At 47.3% G+C, this 17,990-nt stretch overlaps 1 protein-coding gene across 1 annotated transcript in view; it reads right to left on the bottom strand.

Annotated features, from left to right (window-relative positions):
* The window catches only part of TCTN1 (tectonic family member 1), a 282,816-nt gene that overhangs the window by 36,946 nt on the left and 227,880 nt on the right, over positions 1-17,990 (bottom strand). The window contains exon 10 of the mRNA XM_085632918.1: positions 9,987-10,069. Coding sequence (XP_085489044.1) covers positions 9,987-10,069 — 83 coding nt within the window. The remainder of the gene's footprint in view (positions 1-9,986; positions 10,070-17,990) is intronic.

The raw sequence follows: 17,990 nt of genomic DNA, 5'->3' as shown, positions 1-17,990 counted from the left end.
AACCGTGCATTTGCCAGTAATTACAAGGTGTCCACAGAAGCACCCAAAGTTAGAGCGTCACAGCAAAGATAAGTATTATCTTCAGACAAGCTTCAAGATGTACTGAACATACATAAATAAACATATTGTTAAATTGTCCTGACATAGCCTCTCTCGCACCTCATTGATGAGAAATTAATTTGGTTTTCCATTCATCACTTTTTCGTAATCTTTAGTGTGTCGTCCTAAGTGGGACGTGTATGCACACTGTGCACACTAGACTCAAGCTATACCTGGGCAGTCGTGTAACAAATGCTGGGGGTGGGGGCTGCAAACAACATGGAGGGCCCCCCTCCAGAGTCAGTCGGGTGCTCTCTGGACAGGGTACTGCGCTGAGGTGCCCCCCTAGAGCTTAGCCCCCCCCCTCTCACTGCAGGGGCAGCAGGGGCCTACGTTACGCCACTGTACCTGGCTGATGAGCCCTAACTAGTGTGAACCAGGTTCTGGGTATTCTGGTTCAGAAAGGATCTGACCTGGCAGTTCGGGCTGGGCTGTTCCCATTGGAGCAGGATCAAGGCTAATTTGCATACGGTTGACTCCAAACTTAGGTGGAATGGTGTGCAAAATAACAATGGACTGGGATGCGGCCCGAGTAATTACCAGTGGCTGAGATTATTTCAAGCATTCCATCCATCGCTTTTTTGCACAGCTGTGGACACAGAAGCCATGACATTGCCGACATTCTTACAAACCTCGTCTAACAGATCCCAATAATGTTTGCTTCTTCCATGGCACAGCCATACGGCACAACTGCCATTGGAAAAGAAACTGTTGTTACGCATGCCGCGTGAGTAATTCAGGGCATTTTACTTAGACCACTGCATGCAATGCAAGAGTTCCCTACTTCATATCACAAGAGACCCAAATAAAGCTGCAGGTGTGGCAGCCTGCACCAGACATTGTATAGATAAAGTGTCATAGTAATAAAAAAGAAACAGAGACTAGAGAACATTTTTTGTCCTCTTCTGCATCCCAAGAATTTCGGTCTCATGTCTTCCTTGGATGAACAAATTGAGAAAGAAGGAACAAATTAGCCAGCCACTGGTGAAGGATATATTCCTGCGGCCTGAGGATTGCTGTCCAGTGCATTGGATACCTGCACTGAGCAAGTTCATCTAGTACCTTATGTACCAATTATTTGAGAAGGCCACCTTCAAAAGGATGCACCTGGGCATCTCCCTTTGTTGGTTTTCTCTGTCCGCTGGGGCCTCTGTTTCTGAGGGAGTAAGAAGGAATTAGCAATGATCTTGGGGCTTTGGCACTGGAAAAGGTGGAACTGAATGAATCTGCAAAATATATTCAGTAAGCATGAGATGAGTTCCATCTGGTAGAGAATAGCTGATGGTGCTGCCTCTGAATCAAAGAACCTTGCAAGGGCTAGGACTCTCAAAGGTATAGCAGGAAGGTGGGATCTGTACAAATCAGGCAGCATCCCATCTGTGCCCTTTTAAACAGTGCAAAACCAGTCAGGACTTCAGGTCTACCCAGACACATCATTTAATAATGTTAAACACTCTTTATATTTCCTAATCTAAGGAATACAATCATGATGAATCCATGGAGTACCCTAAAGTTACTATGTATAAACTATTAGAGCAAATTCTGTCTTAATACAAAAAAAGAAAAACAAATAAAGGAACTGGGGGTCTAACAAAATCCTGCAAATTGAGCAGAAGTGTGAAATAGAGGGCTAGTTAGTCCCACATAGCAGAAGAGGGAGTAAAAGAAGAAGAAAGAGACATCCAAATGCAATCTATGAGGACCTCAGAGCGAAGTTTGGATACCCATCAATTGTCTGTGTGATCAATCTTATCATCTGGTCATCCAATCCAGGATAAGATGCTACTCTTGATCATAGAGAGCATCTAATTGGAAGTGATTTCACTCAGGGGTGGCCCAAGATTGTCAAAGGATTGGAGCGAGAAGACCAACCTTAGTAAGATGATAGAGCAATCGAAAGGAGTGCAGTGCTAACAAAAGAAAATTAGAGTGGTGTGTTAAAATAGAATTGTGAGAAAACACTACTAGTTTAATATGTGTCTCACATTCTAAATAAAACAACAGTGCAAAAAGCAGTGTTAAACAAATAACTGCTATATAGAGAGGTCGACATGTTTCAGCCTAAAGAGATCCATTTATCCCTGCGGCTTTCTTCAGGACCCTTGTTGTTAGATTTTCGCTACTGCAAACGTGTGAAGAATAAAATGTATAGTGAAGAAAAGGAAAAAAAGAACATTTAAATTTATCTCACTATCATTTAAAGGTGGCACAATGTACAACCTTAAGTAGATCCTCCGCCTCAAAACGATGCAGCGTGCATCCGTAATGATCGAGGAACGGACCTCACCTCGCCTGGATCCTGGCTCAGGACTAGGAGGCCCCGCTCTATCCGTCGTTGCCTCGTTGTGGCTGCAGAGTCAGGAGGGAGGTGAAAAAAAAACCTGAACAATTTCCAGTCAACCTCATCCGACTACATGAACCAGTTATCCCTTCTGTAGGAAAGTGCCCTTTCTGACAAGATCACCCCCACTTTTTGCCCTAGTACTGATGCTTTTTGACTGAATGTGCACTGGGTCCCTGCCAACCAGGGCCAGTGCACTTTCCCTTAAAAACAAGGTAAATGTCTAATTGTAACTTGATTGCAAGGACTTTAGCACTCCTGAAAGTCCCTAGCAAATGGTACCCAGGCCAAGGGTCCTTATGGGCTGCACCATGTATTATGCCACCCAAAGGGACCCATCCAAAAACTGCATGCAGTCTGCCACAGGATGCGCAAAATGGTGCAGACCATTTTGAAAACACGATATGGCACACTCCCTGTGTGCCAAGCCAAGGTACACTGCATATACTATAAGTTAGTCACCCCTACAGCAGGCCTAAGAGCGCTATGGCAGGGTGCATTATATTATATGTGAGAGCACATCTGCATGAGCAGATAGGCCCCTGTGATGTCTTGTTCCGTTTCCAGATATTGCAAGTAATCAGGCAGCCATCTCAAGACATGTACTGGGCACTTGTCATCACGAGTTACCCAGCTACATGCTGGATGCACTGAAACCAATGGTGTTTGGTATCAAACACCTCATCGCAATAAATCTACACAGATGCCATTATCAGATTGTGACATGCACCCAGTGGGCACCTTAGAGGTACCCCCTGAAAACCTACTAGTCCTCTAGTGTGATAGCAGACTGGTATTGTCAAGCCTACCACCACAGACCAGTTTCTCAGCCCTGTAGGTGAAAGCCCGCACTCTCAGAGGTCAATCAATCAATCAAGGAATTTATATCGCGCACTACTCACCCGGAAGGGTCTCAAGGCGCTTGGGGGAGGGGGTCTGCTACTGCTCGAACAGCCAGGTCTTGAGCTGTTTCCTGAAGGCGAGGTGGTCCTGGGTCAGCCGCAGGTGGACGGGCAGGGAGTTCCATGTCTTAGCCGCCAGGTAGGAGAAGGATCTTCCTCCGGCGGTGGCTCTCTGGATGCGAGGGACGACGGCGAGGGCGAGGTACGCGGATCGTAGCTGTCGGGTGGGCGTGTAGAAGGTCAGGCGGTCGTTGAGGTACCTTGGGCCAAGGTCGTGGAGGGATTTGTGTGCGTGGGTGAGGAGCCTGAACGTGATCCTCTTGTTGACAGGGAGCCAGTGCAGGTCTCTTAGGTGGCTCGAGATGTGGCTGCGTCGGGGGGCGTCCAGGATGAGACGGGCGGAGGCGTTCTGGATACGCTGAAGTCTTTTCTGAAGCTTGGCTGTTGTACCGGCGTAGAGGGTGTTTCCGTAGTCTAGTCTGCTGGTGATGAGGGCCTGGGTGACAGTCTTCCTGGTCTCAGTCGGGATCCATCTGAAGATCTTGCGGAGCATGCGGAGGTTGAGGAAGCAAGATGATGAGACGGCGTTGACTTGTCTGGTCATCGATAGGGAGGAGTCCAGGATGACGCCCAAGTTGCGTGCGTGGTCCGTTGGCTTGGGTGCGGTGCCCAGGGCCGGGTGCCACCAGGAGTCGTCCCATGCAGAGGGCGATGGTCCCAGGATGAGGACTTCTGTCTTGTCCGTGTTCAACTTCAGGCGGCTGATGTTCATCCATTCGGCGACATCTTTCATCCCTTCGTGTAGGTCGGCTTTGGCGGTGTCGGGGTCTCTGGTCAGGGAGAGAATCAGCTGGGTGTCATCGGCGTAGGAGATGATGTTGAGGTCAGAAATAATGCCTGCTCACACTCCCTCCAGCATATGCGAGCATGGCTTTCCCCCAGACCTGGGAAACGCCACCAGGGCCGGACTGGCCATAGCGGGCACCGGGCAATCCCCCGGTGCGCCGCATGGGTGGGGGCCGGTTTTTTGTTACAGGGAGGTTTTTGCAGCATAGCTGCAAAATCGGCCCTGTAACAAAATCGACTGAAAACGGTCCTGGCAAAGAGCTCGGCGGGCCCCCCCAAGCCCTGGGGGACCGGCCGAGCTCTTTGCCAGGGCCGGTTTGGGTTCCCAGTCCGGCCCTGAACGCCACCCCCTGCCATGTGGTCAATTTGGCACCAGATCAGGTGGGAAAGGTAGATAGTCAGAAGTCGTGTCACTCTTTTAGGCTAGGCATACTCCTACAGTGGGCCACCTGAAGTAGACAGTCGTGAAAGGGTTTCACCCTCTTGGATTTATTGAAACTAGGAACTCCGGGTCTGGATTCTGCCCACGCTCCACAGAAAGTGGTCATATAGGGGGTGTAGTCACCCCGGGGGTAAGTAGCCCATTGGTTACTACCCTAGACTCCCTGTTTAGGGGCCCCCTTGACACCAGGAACTCAGATTTGTCTACTGAGAACTGAAGGAAGAACAAAGAAAAGCAGAGGTCATGAGACCAGAGGTCCTGCACCAAAATTGGCACCAAACCCTGCCTGGCTGCTTGCACCGCGACAATCACAAAGACCGAATTGTTCAGAAGGTGAACATCCTCCCCAAGCCATTGGAGGACTGTTCCTTCCTTCAACAACTAAGCAGCATCTCCCTTGGGCTGGAGGAACCACCCCCCTGCATCTGCAGGCACCAACCACATTGACCTGGTACTTCGTCTTGTTGGCCATTGGGTCCACCGAGGGAGCAACTCACCAGGAGCAGGTTGTCATGAATCCAGGAGGTCAGCCCCATCGCCCTCAACAAGTCTTGAGCCACTGGCTCCTTCAGGAGTCTCTCAGCACCAATTCCCTGGGTACCAGAGCCCTTGCACCTACAAAGGCTTGTTGTATCTCCAGTGCGAACACCACTGATGCCAACACCGACCTGCCATCGAGGGACTTCAGGATCCACGCAGTCTTCCTCCAGAGTGGCCATGCTGTCCCGTTTTCTCTTCTCCTCCAGGTCGCCAAAGCCTAGTGTGAGCCTCTAACTATAGCCACCCGCCGGATGAAACACCTCTGCACCCAAGCCCCCAGCCCGGGTTCACGTAAACCGACTGGGTCCCTGTGCTCCAGGGACCTTCAAGAGCCGAGGTCCCGTTTGGATTCGACCGGACTTGTCCCAAAGTCCCACTTGTAGGCTTTCTTTTTGAGGTACCTCTTCCATTGACTTTACCGCGTAGCACTCAAGGTTACCAACGCAACCAGCAACTCTGCACCCGGACACACCAGGGCAGATAAAAGCTAATTGCTGGTGGTTTCTCGGACCTTGGCCCCTAAGCACCTTAAGTCCTGGAAGGCATCCTCCAAAAACGATTGCAAGTATATCTGTGCAGTGTATGTTTCTCCGATAGGATAACATTACCAAGTTCGAAGATCGTACCTCAAAACCGTTATTCGACTGCATTTTCTATATCTACAAAAATCTATAACTCTGAAAGTACTTAAGGGGTTCTAGTGATCTTGGTGTCTAAAATTATATTAAAATCTGTGTTTTTCTAAATTGGTCTTGGATTTCCTTCTTGAGTGTTTATCTCATTTATTGAATCTGTGTGTACAACAAATGCTTAACACTATCCTCTGATAAGCTTAAACTGCTCGACCACACAACGACAAATAGAGCACTTTGGATAATTAATTTAAGCCCTGTACACTAATAAGGGTCATCTGTATTTTTGCATGGTGACACTACCACATAAAAAAACATCTTCCAATTTGGAAATTACACTTATAAAATGTAATTAGGCAACTCCGATGTTACCCTATGGGATGGAAAGGCCTTGCAGTAGTGAAAAAAAAATGAATGTAAGAGTTTATCCTTACCAGGACATGTAAAACATACAAGCACATGTCCCACTTTTTAAATACAATGCACCCTGCCCTTTGGGCAGTCAATGGCTTACCCTGGGGGTGACTCATATGTATTATATAGAAAGATATAGGCCTGGCAAAAGGATAATTTTCTCAGGTAAACATGGTAGGTTAAAACTGCACATACAGACTCTGCAATGGCAGGCCTGGAACATGTTTAAAGGGCTACCTAAGTGGGTGGCACAATCAGCGCTGCAAGCCTACTTGTAGCCTTTAATTTAAAGGCCCTGGGTACATGTAGTATCACTATACGAGGGACTTGCAAGTAAATTAAATATACCAGTTTGAGATAAGCCAATGTTACCATGTTGTAAGGAGTAAGCACATGCACTTTAGCACTGGTTAGCAGTGGTAAAGTGCGCAGAGTCCTAATGCCAGCAAAAACGAGATCAGGACGAAGGCAAAATGTTGGGAGGGAAGACCACCCTAAGGTGGACAGGTCTAACATAAACTAACAAACTATTTCTTAGCCTGTCTCTGGACTAATCCCTAGTGATTTTCTACCACTAAACTACCCTTCTTTCATATGGAACCCCAGGCTCACATTTGCCCAGCCCATTTCTAAGTGCCTGTTAAACAAAACCCCTTCACATACAGAAGACTCCAAATGCTTCTTAGATTGTACACAATTACTGCAGCTTGGACTGACCTCAGATACTGTTTTTGAGGGCTACAATGTCCTTGGGTGCCCTCACATCAACAAGGTTTGACACAATTTAGGTATATCCTGACCACTGTTCCCAATAAGGTGCGCGCGTGCGCTCGCGTGCACCTCTATTACCTGTAGCACGCAGTGCTGTGTGTGGAGCGCGCGCACACACACAGCACATCCAGAGAGAGCGTTCGCGCCGCTCCTTTTAACAAGCGAGCGGCGCGAAAAACGGGTGTTTCCTGGCAGAGGGAGTGGCAGGAAAGTCTTGGGCACTTGGTATCTTCTTTTATATGTAGAGCCCGGCTGCGGTGCCTACTGTGTGCTTTTGTTAAGTATTCATGTTAATTGCAGGGTCGTCAGGAGCTGCGATTAACATGAATACTTTAACAAAAGCACACAATCAGCCCACAGCCGTGCTTATGTAACAAAAGAAATTCAGCAAGTTTATAAACACGGCGTCTTAAGTTCACGGCGTTTACGTAGACTTGCTGAATTTCTCTTCTTTTAACAGAGTTTTCAGGTTGATTGCAGCTCCAGACGGGCGCTGTGATTAACCTGAAATCTTTAACAAAGTCTCACAATCACCCCTCAGCTTCGCTCTATTAAGACAAGAAATGCAGCAACTCTACAAACACGGTGTGTAAAACACACGTCGTGTTTGTAGACTTGCTGAATTTCTTTTCTAAATAGAGCGCAGCTGAGGGGTGATTTACACCATTCAGTTCTTGGCAGAGTGTGCCACCCGACTTGTATTTTCCTGTTTCTGTCATGGCATCCAGATATACGATACAACAAGTAACATCATACACAGGGCTTTAAGTGGGATGAAGAAACTGGGGGGGGAGGGGGTTCTCGCAAAGGGGATGGCCAGTGTAATCAAGGGCTTAGCTTTAAGACACATAAGCTAAGAATCTGTACTTTTAGCATAGTGCACCGCCCGACTTGTATTTTGCTGTTTCTGTCATTGCATCCAGATATATGATACAAGTAGTAACATTATACCTACAAGTCAGGACTATTAGCTTTGTCAATGGTTGTTAGTTGCATAAGATAAATAAGCAGCAACTATGGCTTGTATATAATATTGAAAAAGCTTGAACTTAAAGCCCTGGTGACACCACGACAATGTTGCTGTGCCTGAGTTTCAAAAAAAGAAGGGAAATCCAGGGAGAAAATGACTCTCTTAAATGGATTTCCCTTCCCCTACAAGGCTCACCTGGCATGACGTCATGCCCTAACTTATCTACTAGTAAGAAGTGAGCACTGTCAGCAGCGCACATCAATGTGCCTACTCTCACTGCAGTCTGGAAAAAAATGGACCACCTGTGCCAGGGCACAAAACAGAGCCTGTTAGACCCGGTTTGAGGCCCCCTTTAAAAAACTGCTCATGCTCAGCACTGGTGAGACCCGGCCCACTAAAAGCCCTGATCATACATACTATTGACTTTGCAAATCCTCTGACTGCCTTTCTCTTTCTGTCCCTCTCTTACCAATTTCTCCATTACTCCATTATTGTCATGGCGTGTGTATCCAAATTGCAAATCTGCCTTAAGCCCCCTAACATGGGTTGTATGTGTGGAAATGCACTGCCTTTTCAGTTTTGTAACCAAAAGTTTGGAGTGATATTTGGCGCTGCGCACAAGCGCGGTCTGGTTCCTGGCGCACATAGCCATGGCTGCAGCGCACAGAGACCCTACACTGCCGCACACAGAGGAAAAAAATTTGAGGGAACATTGATTCTGACCACACCCAGCTACGATCATCCAGTCAACAGATTATCTGATTTCTATTATGCTTGTTTATTAAATTACCCTCTCCTTACACCCGTCATGGACTTCCTCCTTCCCTCTCTCAGCTTTTCTCACTGCCTGATCTTGATTTAGGCTTTTCCCTATAAAACCTCTAGGTCTGTTACAACCTTTCTCGATGGACAGACCACTTTTCCACCAACATATTTTACCAATCTGGAAGACATTACATCCTTTAGGTACCGCCCCTTGTTCTTAACTCTACACCATTTATCTTTTTGTTTCTTTGAATCATTCACATTAATAACACCTTCATTTCACTCAATTCTGCCCAACTAAGCCCATTAACATACATTGTAGTGATCATTTACATATGCCCTACAAACAGAATGGGTTTCTATCCACCTATCTAAATTTCCTAATCTTCAACTGACTCCCCCCACCTTCTTTAACACATACGTTTCTGGCACTATCCCTCTGGCCCAGATAGATGGCAATTGACGGATACCTCTTAGTCCCCATGATCCTGGCTTCTCATATATGTGCCACTGGTTATTCTAGTTGACCTTTTTCAAAATTCCTTGGTCCATTAACCCCAGCTGATCACACCCCAGTTGTTCCTAGAACTCGCTAGCCCTGCCACTTACGACACTAGCTTTTGAACAGTCTTTCCACAAGATGATTCTTTCAAATACCCCTTGTTAATCTCTCCTCTGCTCATAAGTTTTACCAATGCTAAAATCCACAACTGTTATATCATAATACACTTCAACCTCCCTGTGCTCTGACATGTTTTGCTATCACAATAAATGTGTGACTCACTTAAGAGCCAAATACTTCTACCATGAATACAGAATCATCTATCCACTAGTGCAGTGATACACCTGTGTGGCAATCACTGTCAAACTTTTCAGCATTTAAATAGATAGGCTTTATTTTAACTTGTACCACTACAAGGTGCAGCCTTGAAAAAGCAGCAGGGCAGCGAATCAGTGAAGGTGCAAAACTTGTTGGCTGTCAAAACTCCACTGTTACTCAGAAATATATATATATGTATACACACATCGCAAAGACTACTGGGAAACAAGGAAAACAAAGCACATTATGAAAACCACCATAGAACGCGTCAAATTTAGGTTGTGTATAAATTATATTTTTCTCTGCTGACTTGATCAGTGACTACACTATGCACAACCTTGGTGTCTGGATTTGCTTCTTTGTGTGTTTTTTGAGAAACCTTATTGCAAGTAAGCATCTTAGCATAGGTAACCTGAAGACCATTAGTAAACGTGAAAAAGATATCCCGCTGGTTTAAATCCTGCCACAATTGGCTGGCCGACAACATATCCTGGATTTCCACTGAGAGGAACTGGACTTGTATTTTGCTGTAAAAATGACAAAGTACATAATGAGACTCAAGTGCACTTGTGATTTATACAGACAAGTATTTACAAAATAGAATATTACCATAACTTTGACATTTTCACTTGACTAACATTTTGCTATTAACCTATTTCTTTCGAAAATTTCTGTTGTTGCATTCTCATTTACAGTAAGCACAATGCTTACGCTCGTACTAAAATAAAAGTACAATAAAAGCATACGATCAATGACCAAGAAATGGAGGGCAGATTCAAGGAGCAGTCAGAAATCCCAACAGGAGTAGGCTTTTACCTACTTCTGGTTGGAATTATCCAGCTGTTGCCCATTACTTACAAAGGGCTTACGCTTACATCATGGAGCTCATCCCATATCTTAACCCTATGCCGGCATTGAGTTACTTGTGTGGCAAGTTGCATCGTGTGTATTCTTTATCCCGGAAGGGAGTGGAATAAGAGTTGAGTATAAGTGTAAAGTATTACCTAACTGCAAAACCCTGTTCATGTCATTTCAACCCACTGCCAAGGTTTACTTAATACTTTTCAATGGGCCATGTCCCAATATTTCCACAAACCAAAAAATGTTCTATAACAATGAAGTTTATTACTCTTGCATCAGAATTTCCAAATATGTGGTTTCTAGCTTAAAAGCCAGGTTCAAATCAGTACAAAAAGCCCGAAATAAACTCTCTGAGAATATCAGAGACAATGAATCCTCCTTTCTGTCTATGTCAATTGAAAACTGTGACAAATTATCTTATTCCTTTGAAAAAAGATCAGAATGTCTTGTTCTCCTCCAAAGTATGATATAATGCCCGATACCTCTTACAGCTGAAATGGAAGTGTTAAGGTTGCGGGGCACCTTGAGCTAGACAGCCATTTCTACAGCTCATTTTTGGCCAATCTTCTTAAAGAAAACAGTAATGCGATTTCCCCTTTATTAAAAAATGCAATCAACAACTCCTTGATGCTAGAATTTCTCTCTGAGGGCCTCATGTAGGTAGCCAAATACCGGTCGGTAACGGCCGATTTTCGGTAAATATGCCGTTACCGACCGGTATTCAGACAAGTGAGATGTAGGAGTCCAAAAACCACCTTTCGGTAAATATGAGGCGGTAAATACCGAATCATATATACCGAATTCTAAAATACCGAATCAGATTTACCGAATACATACTTAACGAATCGGTAAATATGAAGTGGTAAATATGAAGTGGTAAAAATGAAAATGACATGTAGGAGCACTCGGTAATTAAGAAATCCAAGAAAATCGGTAAATAAGAGTCGGTAATTAACACGGATTGAAAGCAGGTGGTAACCATCAACAGTGCATATTAGCAATCCCAAAATGCAACAGCGTGGACAACATGGCCGCTATGTATGTCATTGCAAGGCGCCTACGTCTACAGGCAGCAGGACTGAGGGTTTGGCGACGGGAGGAACGCATCTACAGACAGCGCATCACACTATTCCAGCTGACTGATGCAGAGATACATGAGAGGTACAGGCTACACCCCGAAACCATCATGGACTTAATCAGGGACCTTCACCCACTCCTAGACCAGCCAATAAGAAGGGCGCACGCCATACCCCCACATGTGCAGGTGCTCTGCAGCCTACATCTGCTGGCATCCGGCAGTTATCAGGTGGTGATAGCTGCGGTGGGTGGGGTATCCCAGAGTTGCCTGTCCCGTTTCTTCAGGAAGTTCCTGGATGCCATGATGCAGAGAATGCACCACTACATCAGCTTCCCCAACACACAGGCTGCACTGCATAAAACAAAAACAGACTTTTATCACATGGCACAGTTCCCCCATGTCATCGGCTGTATTGATGGTACACACATCCCAATCTGTCCACCAGCTGACACAGAGCACATCTACAGGAACAGGAAGTCCACCCACTCCATCAATGTGCAGGTGATCTGTGATGCAGGGAACATCATCACAGATATCGTTGCAAAGTTTCCTGGAAGCACCCACGACTCTTACATCTTCCAGAATAGTGGGATCTACACACGACTGAGTGCAGGAGAATTCGGAGAGGGATACCTGCTAGGTAAGTAACAGTGACGCCCCTTGCAACCTGCAAATCATAGTGTATAGAGGCATGTGACTGATGTCACCCTGTTACTCATCTAGGCGACAGTGCATATGCATGCCGGTCATTCATCCTCACTCCCTACCTACACCCAGCAACCCAGAGTGAGAGACGATACAACGTGGCACACAAAACAACACGCAATGTGGTGGAGCGCACGTTTGGACTACTGAAGAGCAGGTTCCGCTGCCTCCACAAGAGCGGAGGCGCACGCCAGTACAAACCCATCACCTGCTGCAAGATTATTGCCACTTGTGCAATGCTGCACAACCTTGCCACGAAAAAAGGGACAGATGTGGAACTAACATATTTTGAGGACAACGAGGATGAGTCAGGACAGCCACAGGGCAACACAGCTAGAGTGCCAACTGCAATAGATGGGAGAGAGAGACGGGCAGAGATCACATGCAACTATTTCTGAGTAAGTAAGGGGACACAGCCAGTTGTGAGAAGTCATGACGTAGTTTAATGTGGCACCACGCCATGAACACATGAACAAGCCAATCTGGCGATATCCCATCTATACAAGAAGTAAGTCCAGGGTTACGTCACCCAATGGGAAGTGGCTAAGCAGGGCCACATCAATGTTTGCGCATACGCGCTGCAGTGGTGGATGGCACGGCCTGTGCATCCTCACTAGAGCCAACCCCAAGCCGCCTGCTGCTCCTGCGTGCTTCTGGGACGGGGGGTGTGATGCTGCTCCTGCTGCTGGTGTCGATGCTCTCCGCAGCATCCCCTGCAGCAGTTGTCGACGCCTGACTAGTCAATAGCACCCCTAGTGCACTTGTCACCTGCACCATCCCCCGAGACAGGTCGCTGCAGCACTGTGTTAGGCCCTCCTGCATCGTCACAGAGCGCCGGCACAGTAGAGAAGTCGCCGTTGCCAGACGGTTGAGTGCCCTGTTGGTAGTGTCCCTTCTCTGGCGTTCCCGGCGCCGTGCTTCGATGTCAGCATCTAATTTGCTGCACAACTGCTGGATTGACTGGGACATGTCCCGAATGCCCGCAGCCATGCCGCTGATGTTATTGTCCATGGTGACTAATGTGGTTTTCATCACCCGCATGTGCCTCTGGACTGACATGACTGCCTTTGTTTGCAGGCGCTGTTGCTTCAACATTTGGCCCTCGAGACCCAAGAAGACACCATGGCCGTCAATGGGTGCTGGTGGACTCTGGACACGCGACCTGCGGCGCCCTCTTGCTCCCGTCTGTGCTGCCTGTGAGGTGTGGGGCACAGTGGCATGGCTCCCTTCCTGGGACATGGTGAGTTCGTCAGGGCCCATGCTGTCGTCTGACGAGGTGTCTAAGGCTCGTAGCCTGGCTGCTGGACGCCTCATCATTCTCACACCTGCAAGCGGAGATGTGGCCGGTGACTCAAACATGAGTAGCGATGCTGGCTCTTGGTGAGGTGATGCTGGCTCTGGGCGAGGTGATGCTGGCTCTGGCTGCAGCGAGGCTGCCTGTGTTGGTGGTGCGGGTGCCAGTGGGCCTGCTCCCTGGTCTGTACTTGTGCTGGCTAGAGGTGATATTTGTGGCCGGTGTGCCGTCTCTCCTGCAGCATGCCCTGTCTTGCATGATGTCACATCTGTGGACAGAAATACAACAATGGCTCAGTGTCCCCGAAGGGCTGCATTGAAAGCGTCACAATAAATCATTTCACATTCCAAAATGTCCTCTGTCTCCTTGTGCCTCGAGTGCGTGACATGCCTTGTTGCCCTGTTACATTTACGTCATGGTTAGTGTTTCCCTGACTACATCTCCCGGAATGCATTGCCTGTCTGCACTGACACGTGTGGACTGCAGTGTGATTCTCGTTTCACAATGGGGGATGTGGGATAGGGATAGGGGGTGCTACATTGCTGTGCTTTCGTCTTACCTTGTTGTGTGGCGGCTCTGGCAGAGCTGTCGGCGTCCCCAAGACCCACGACGCTCTCTTGCTCGATTGTGGCCCCCACCAGCTCCTCCAGTTCGGTGAGGGCAGGTGCCCTGTTGGTTCCACCTCCAGTCTGGCTGGCCTCCTTCTGGATGTCGCCCATCTTCCTCTTGGTTACAATCCTCAGGTCATACCAGCGCTTCTTTAGGACCTCTATGTCCCTGTGGGTCACTCCCACTGCATTCACCTGGGCCTGGATGGCCAGCCATATGTTGCGCTTTTCCGCCTCAGGCACTTGCAGGGATTGCCTTCCGAACAGCTTCTGGTGCTGCTTCACCACCTCCTCCACCAGCACCTGGAGTTCCTTGGGGCTAAATTTCAGCTTCCTCCTCCTTTCCCCTCCGTCTCTCTGTGTTCTCTGGCTGGACATGATGTTCGTTTTCCCGCTCGCACTGGCACCGGCTCCCTGCCTCTCCTCTGCACTCCAAGACTCTCCAGGGTCGGCTAATTATGTACACCTGCCTGGGTGTGGCCACTTCCTGGTTGGGTGGGCTGTGGTTGCACGGGATTAGCTGTTTCGTCAAGTCATGTGATTTTATTTGCCGAATCCGTACATACCGATTCGGTATTTTCCGATTCGGTAAATTCCACCTCGGTATTTTCCGATTCGGTAAATACCACCTCGGTATTTTCCGAATCGGTAAATACCACCTCGGTATTTACCGATTCGGTGGATTCCGAATCGTGATTACCGAATGTTACCGAATCGGTAACTGTTACCGAATTTTTACCTACATATAACTTACCGATTCTAATTTACCGATTCGGTACGGCTCGGTATTTAAGAAACGGTAAAATTTATTTACCTACATGAGGCCCTGAGTATCTAAAATGCATCATGATGCCACACTATGTAAAAGGCCTGGTGCACATACAGAAGGCCTAAACGATCTATTTGGTAGAAAACCTTATATTCCTAGCCAAAGCCCTGAAACGTAATGCAGCAACTCAGCCAGTGCTTAATTTGTGCCGGTGCTTAGCACCGGCACCTTTTTATCAGGGCCGGGTCTACACTGCCACTGCCAACTTTCATCAACATGACGACTGCACTGCAGTCTGCACGTCATGTGTCAAAGAGTACATTAAATATTATTGATTTACGGTATTGTTCACTTCAGTCTCCAGAGTCCCAAGGTGAAAAAGACTATTGCTGTGCAGTGCGTAGCGAGCGAGCCTGATAATAATGCCATCTCCATGTTGCGATTACAAATCAATTTGCTTTCAGTGTTGCTGGTGGGCGAGCCTAAGATTGGGCTGTATTTGGCTCTACTATAGGGGTAGAGGGCTGGGCCAGCGTGCCGTGCGTAACATTTTTTTCATTCCAGGGACCGTTGACCACACCCCGGCACACACGCACTGCACAAGTAACCAGCACAGCAGTTAGCACAACGTGGAGGCGGGCATTTTCAACCTGCAGCAGGCTTCTTAATAAGGCAGTGCCACCAGCAGTAACCGCAGTGAGTAATATAAAACAATGCTGCTTTATCTGGCGCGTGGTGCCAATCACCTGAACCGAGTCAGAGCCTCAGAGGCCCCAGCAATCATCCCACCGGTGTGGGGCGGGGTACTGTGTGCAGTGCAAATGCTCCAAGGCTGCCGGAAGGGCAGGACCTTGCCTAATTTATTTTAACCCCCGTCTACTCTAAAGTGTCTGACATACTTACTTTTACTTGGATGGCACTGCTCACATGAAATCAAATCCATGAAAGCCATTGCGGGATAAAGGGGTGTCAATATTTCTGTAAATGTACATCATCATCCTGTGATTTGCACGGTGAGGGAAGTGCCACCAGCAGTAACGTAGGGCCCGTGCAGCCTTCCTGTCCATAGACGGCAGTTCCTGCTGGTTCATGAGCCCCTGTTTTGTGTGCTTCTTAGGTACACAAAACACAACAAATTGTGTTTACCAAACAGGGACAGCAATACTTCCAGCAACCATTCACAATTGCCAAAACACACTTTATTTTGCGATGGGGTTGGAGCCTTTGTAGTGGGGGTTGTTAAAATGCCCACAGTAAACATGAACACAATGCTGCCAAGTAGCTCAATGTAATATGTGACATCCTCAACAAGGCACAGGTTTTAGACAATGAATAGCAATTTGCTTGGCTGTTCAGGCACTACAACACCCAGAATGCAATATGCTCTCCCGTGTCCTCTGAAAAACAATTGGATGTTGGTGACACGCATGGGACGGATGCCACTTGTCAACCATGTAAAGTTAAAATCGACAATCACAGCCAACTAGTAGTTTGAGGCCAGGGTCACAATGGCTGTTGGAGCAAACAGGGTGTGGCTGAAGGGCTGACCGCCTGCCCTCTCACCGATCACTCTGAGGGCCGTTTTTTGTGGGCTTGTTTTATAGTCTGCTAGGCCGGTTTTTATTCTCGGTTTTACTAACAGCAATGAGGAATAAACACCAATGTTGCTTTTACTGGCGAATGTCCACAGTCACCTGAACCGAGTCAGAGCCTCAGAGGCCCCAGCAATAATGCCACTGGCGTCGGGCGGGGCACCGTGTGCAGTGCAATGCTCCGAGGCTGCCGGAAGGGCAGGGCCTTGCCCTTACTTAATTTAACCGGTCAACTCTAAAGTGTCTACTGCTCTACAACGCACTTTCTTTACTTTTACTTGGCCGGCACTGGCAGTGCTCTAAAGAAATGAAATCCATGAAAGCCAAAGGGATGAAAGAATGTGTCTGGTAATCTTTGTGTAAGTCCTGTGATTTGCATGGTCGGTGTGGGAAGTGCCATCAGCAGCAGTAACCACAGTAAGTAATAACAAATAATGCTGCTTTTACTGGCAGTGGTGACGGTCACTCAACCGAGTCAGAGGCCCCAGCAATCATACCACTGGTCTTTGGCGGGGCACCGCACCATGTGTATTGACACGACGCAGCGCAAAGAATCGTTCTGGTCACATACATGTGACACAAACAGTGCGCAGCCAAATGACGTCCCGCCTGTCCCTGATTTCCAACGTCCCCAACGCACTCCTCTATGTACAACACTCCCTGGTCGAGATGACCTTTCTAAAATAAAAATAATCTCTGCACAGCCCCCTGCAGCTGGCTGTAAGTCCATTTGTGCCACATCAAACACTTAAAAATACAGAGAACAGTAAAGAGCACTTTTAAGCACCAGGGGCCATTAAAAGCACACTTGCTAACTGACATATGAGAACGGTGATGCAGATAAAAGACACAACTCAACAATACCTGCTAATTGCCACTTCACTGGTGTCCGGCAACATTGTCCCTGCCTCCATTAAATGTCAGTACACAATCTACTTAGTTTAGCATCATCTTGCTACCAATTCAATTCAAGGAACAGAAGGACCACCAGCGCTATAATTAAGGCAGACCCACTGGCACACTGACATTCTGCACGCACAATTGTTCTCTCTCTTTCAGCAGCACCCTTTTTAAGGTATCATTTCCTAATTTATTTTATTCGTGTAGAGAGTAGTGTAACCTCTTTCAAATCATCTCCACTGAAGCGGTGGGATCTCATCAACAAATTTCGAAGTCTTTCTTATTGCCCTACACTCTTTTGTTTGCACAAGCAGTTTATTCATATTTATTTTCGAACAACAATACTGATTGCATAAAATACAGAAATGTGCTTTAATTGCACTTTTGATTTCATCTTTTTCAAAATGTTCGCAGGGCAGGGGAACCTCCTAACAAATCCTTACTTGGAGGAAGGCTCCCTTGCTGAAATTCAGATCGGGTATTACATCTGCCTTTCATCAGTGCCAGTTGAAGATGTGGGCTGAGCCAATAGATTAAGTGGGTGGGGCCTATGGAAAGTGGGTGTGGCCTCCGACAAATATTTGAGCACCTGGACTTCATATTTTACAAATTAAGCACTGATCTGAATCCTCCTCAATCTG

Source organism: Triturus cristatus, chromosome 11, assembly GCF_964204655.1.
Source record: "Triturus cristatus chromosome 11, aTriCri1.1, whole genome shotgun sequence".
NCBI lineage: Eukaryota > Metazoa > Chordata > Amphibia > Caudata > Salamandridae > Triturus > Triturus cristatus.
The sequence above is the reverse complement of the archived record's forward strand: the minus strand, read 5'-3'. Positions and strand labels throughout refer to the sequence as shown.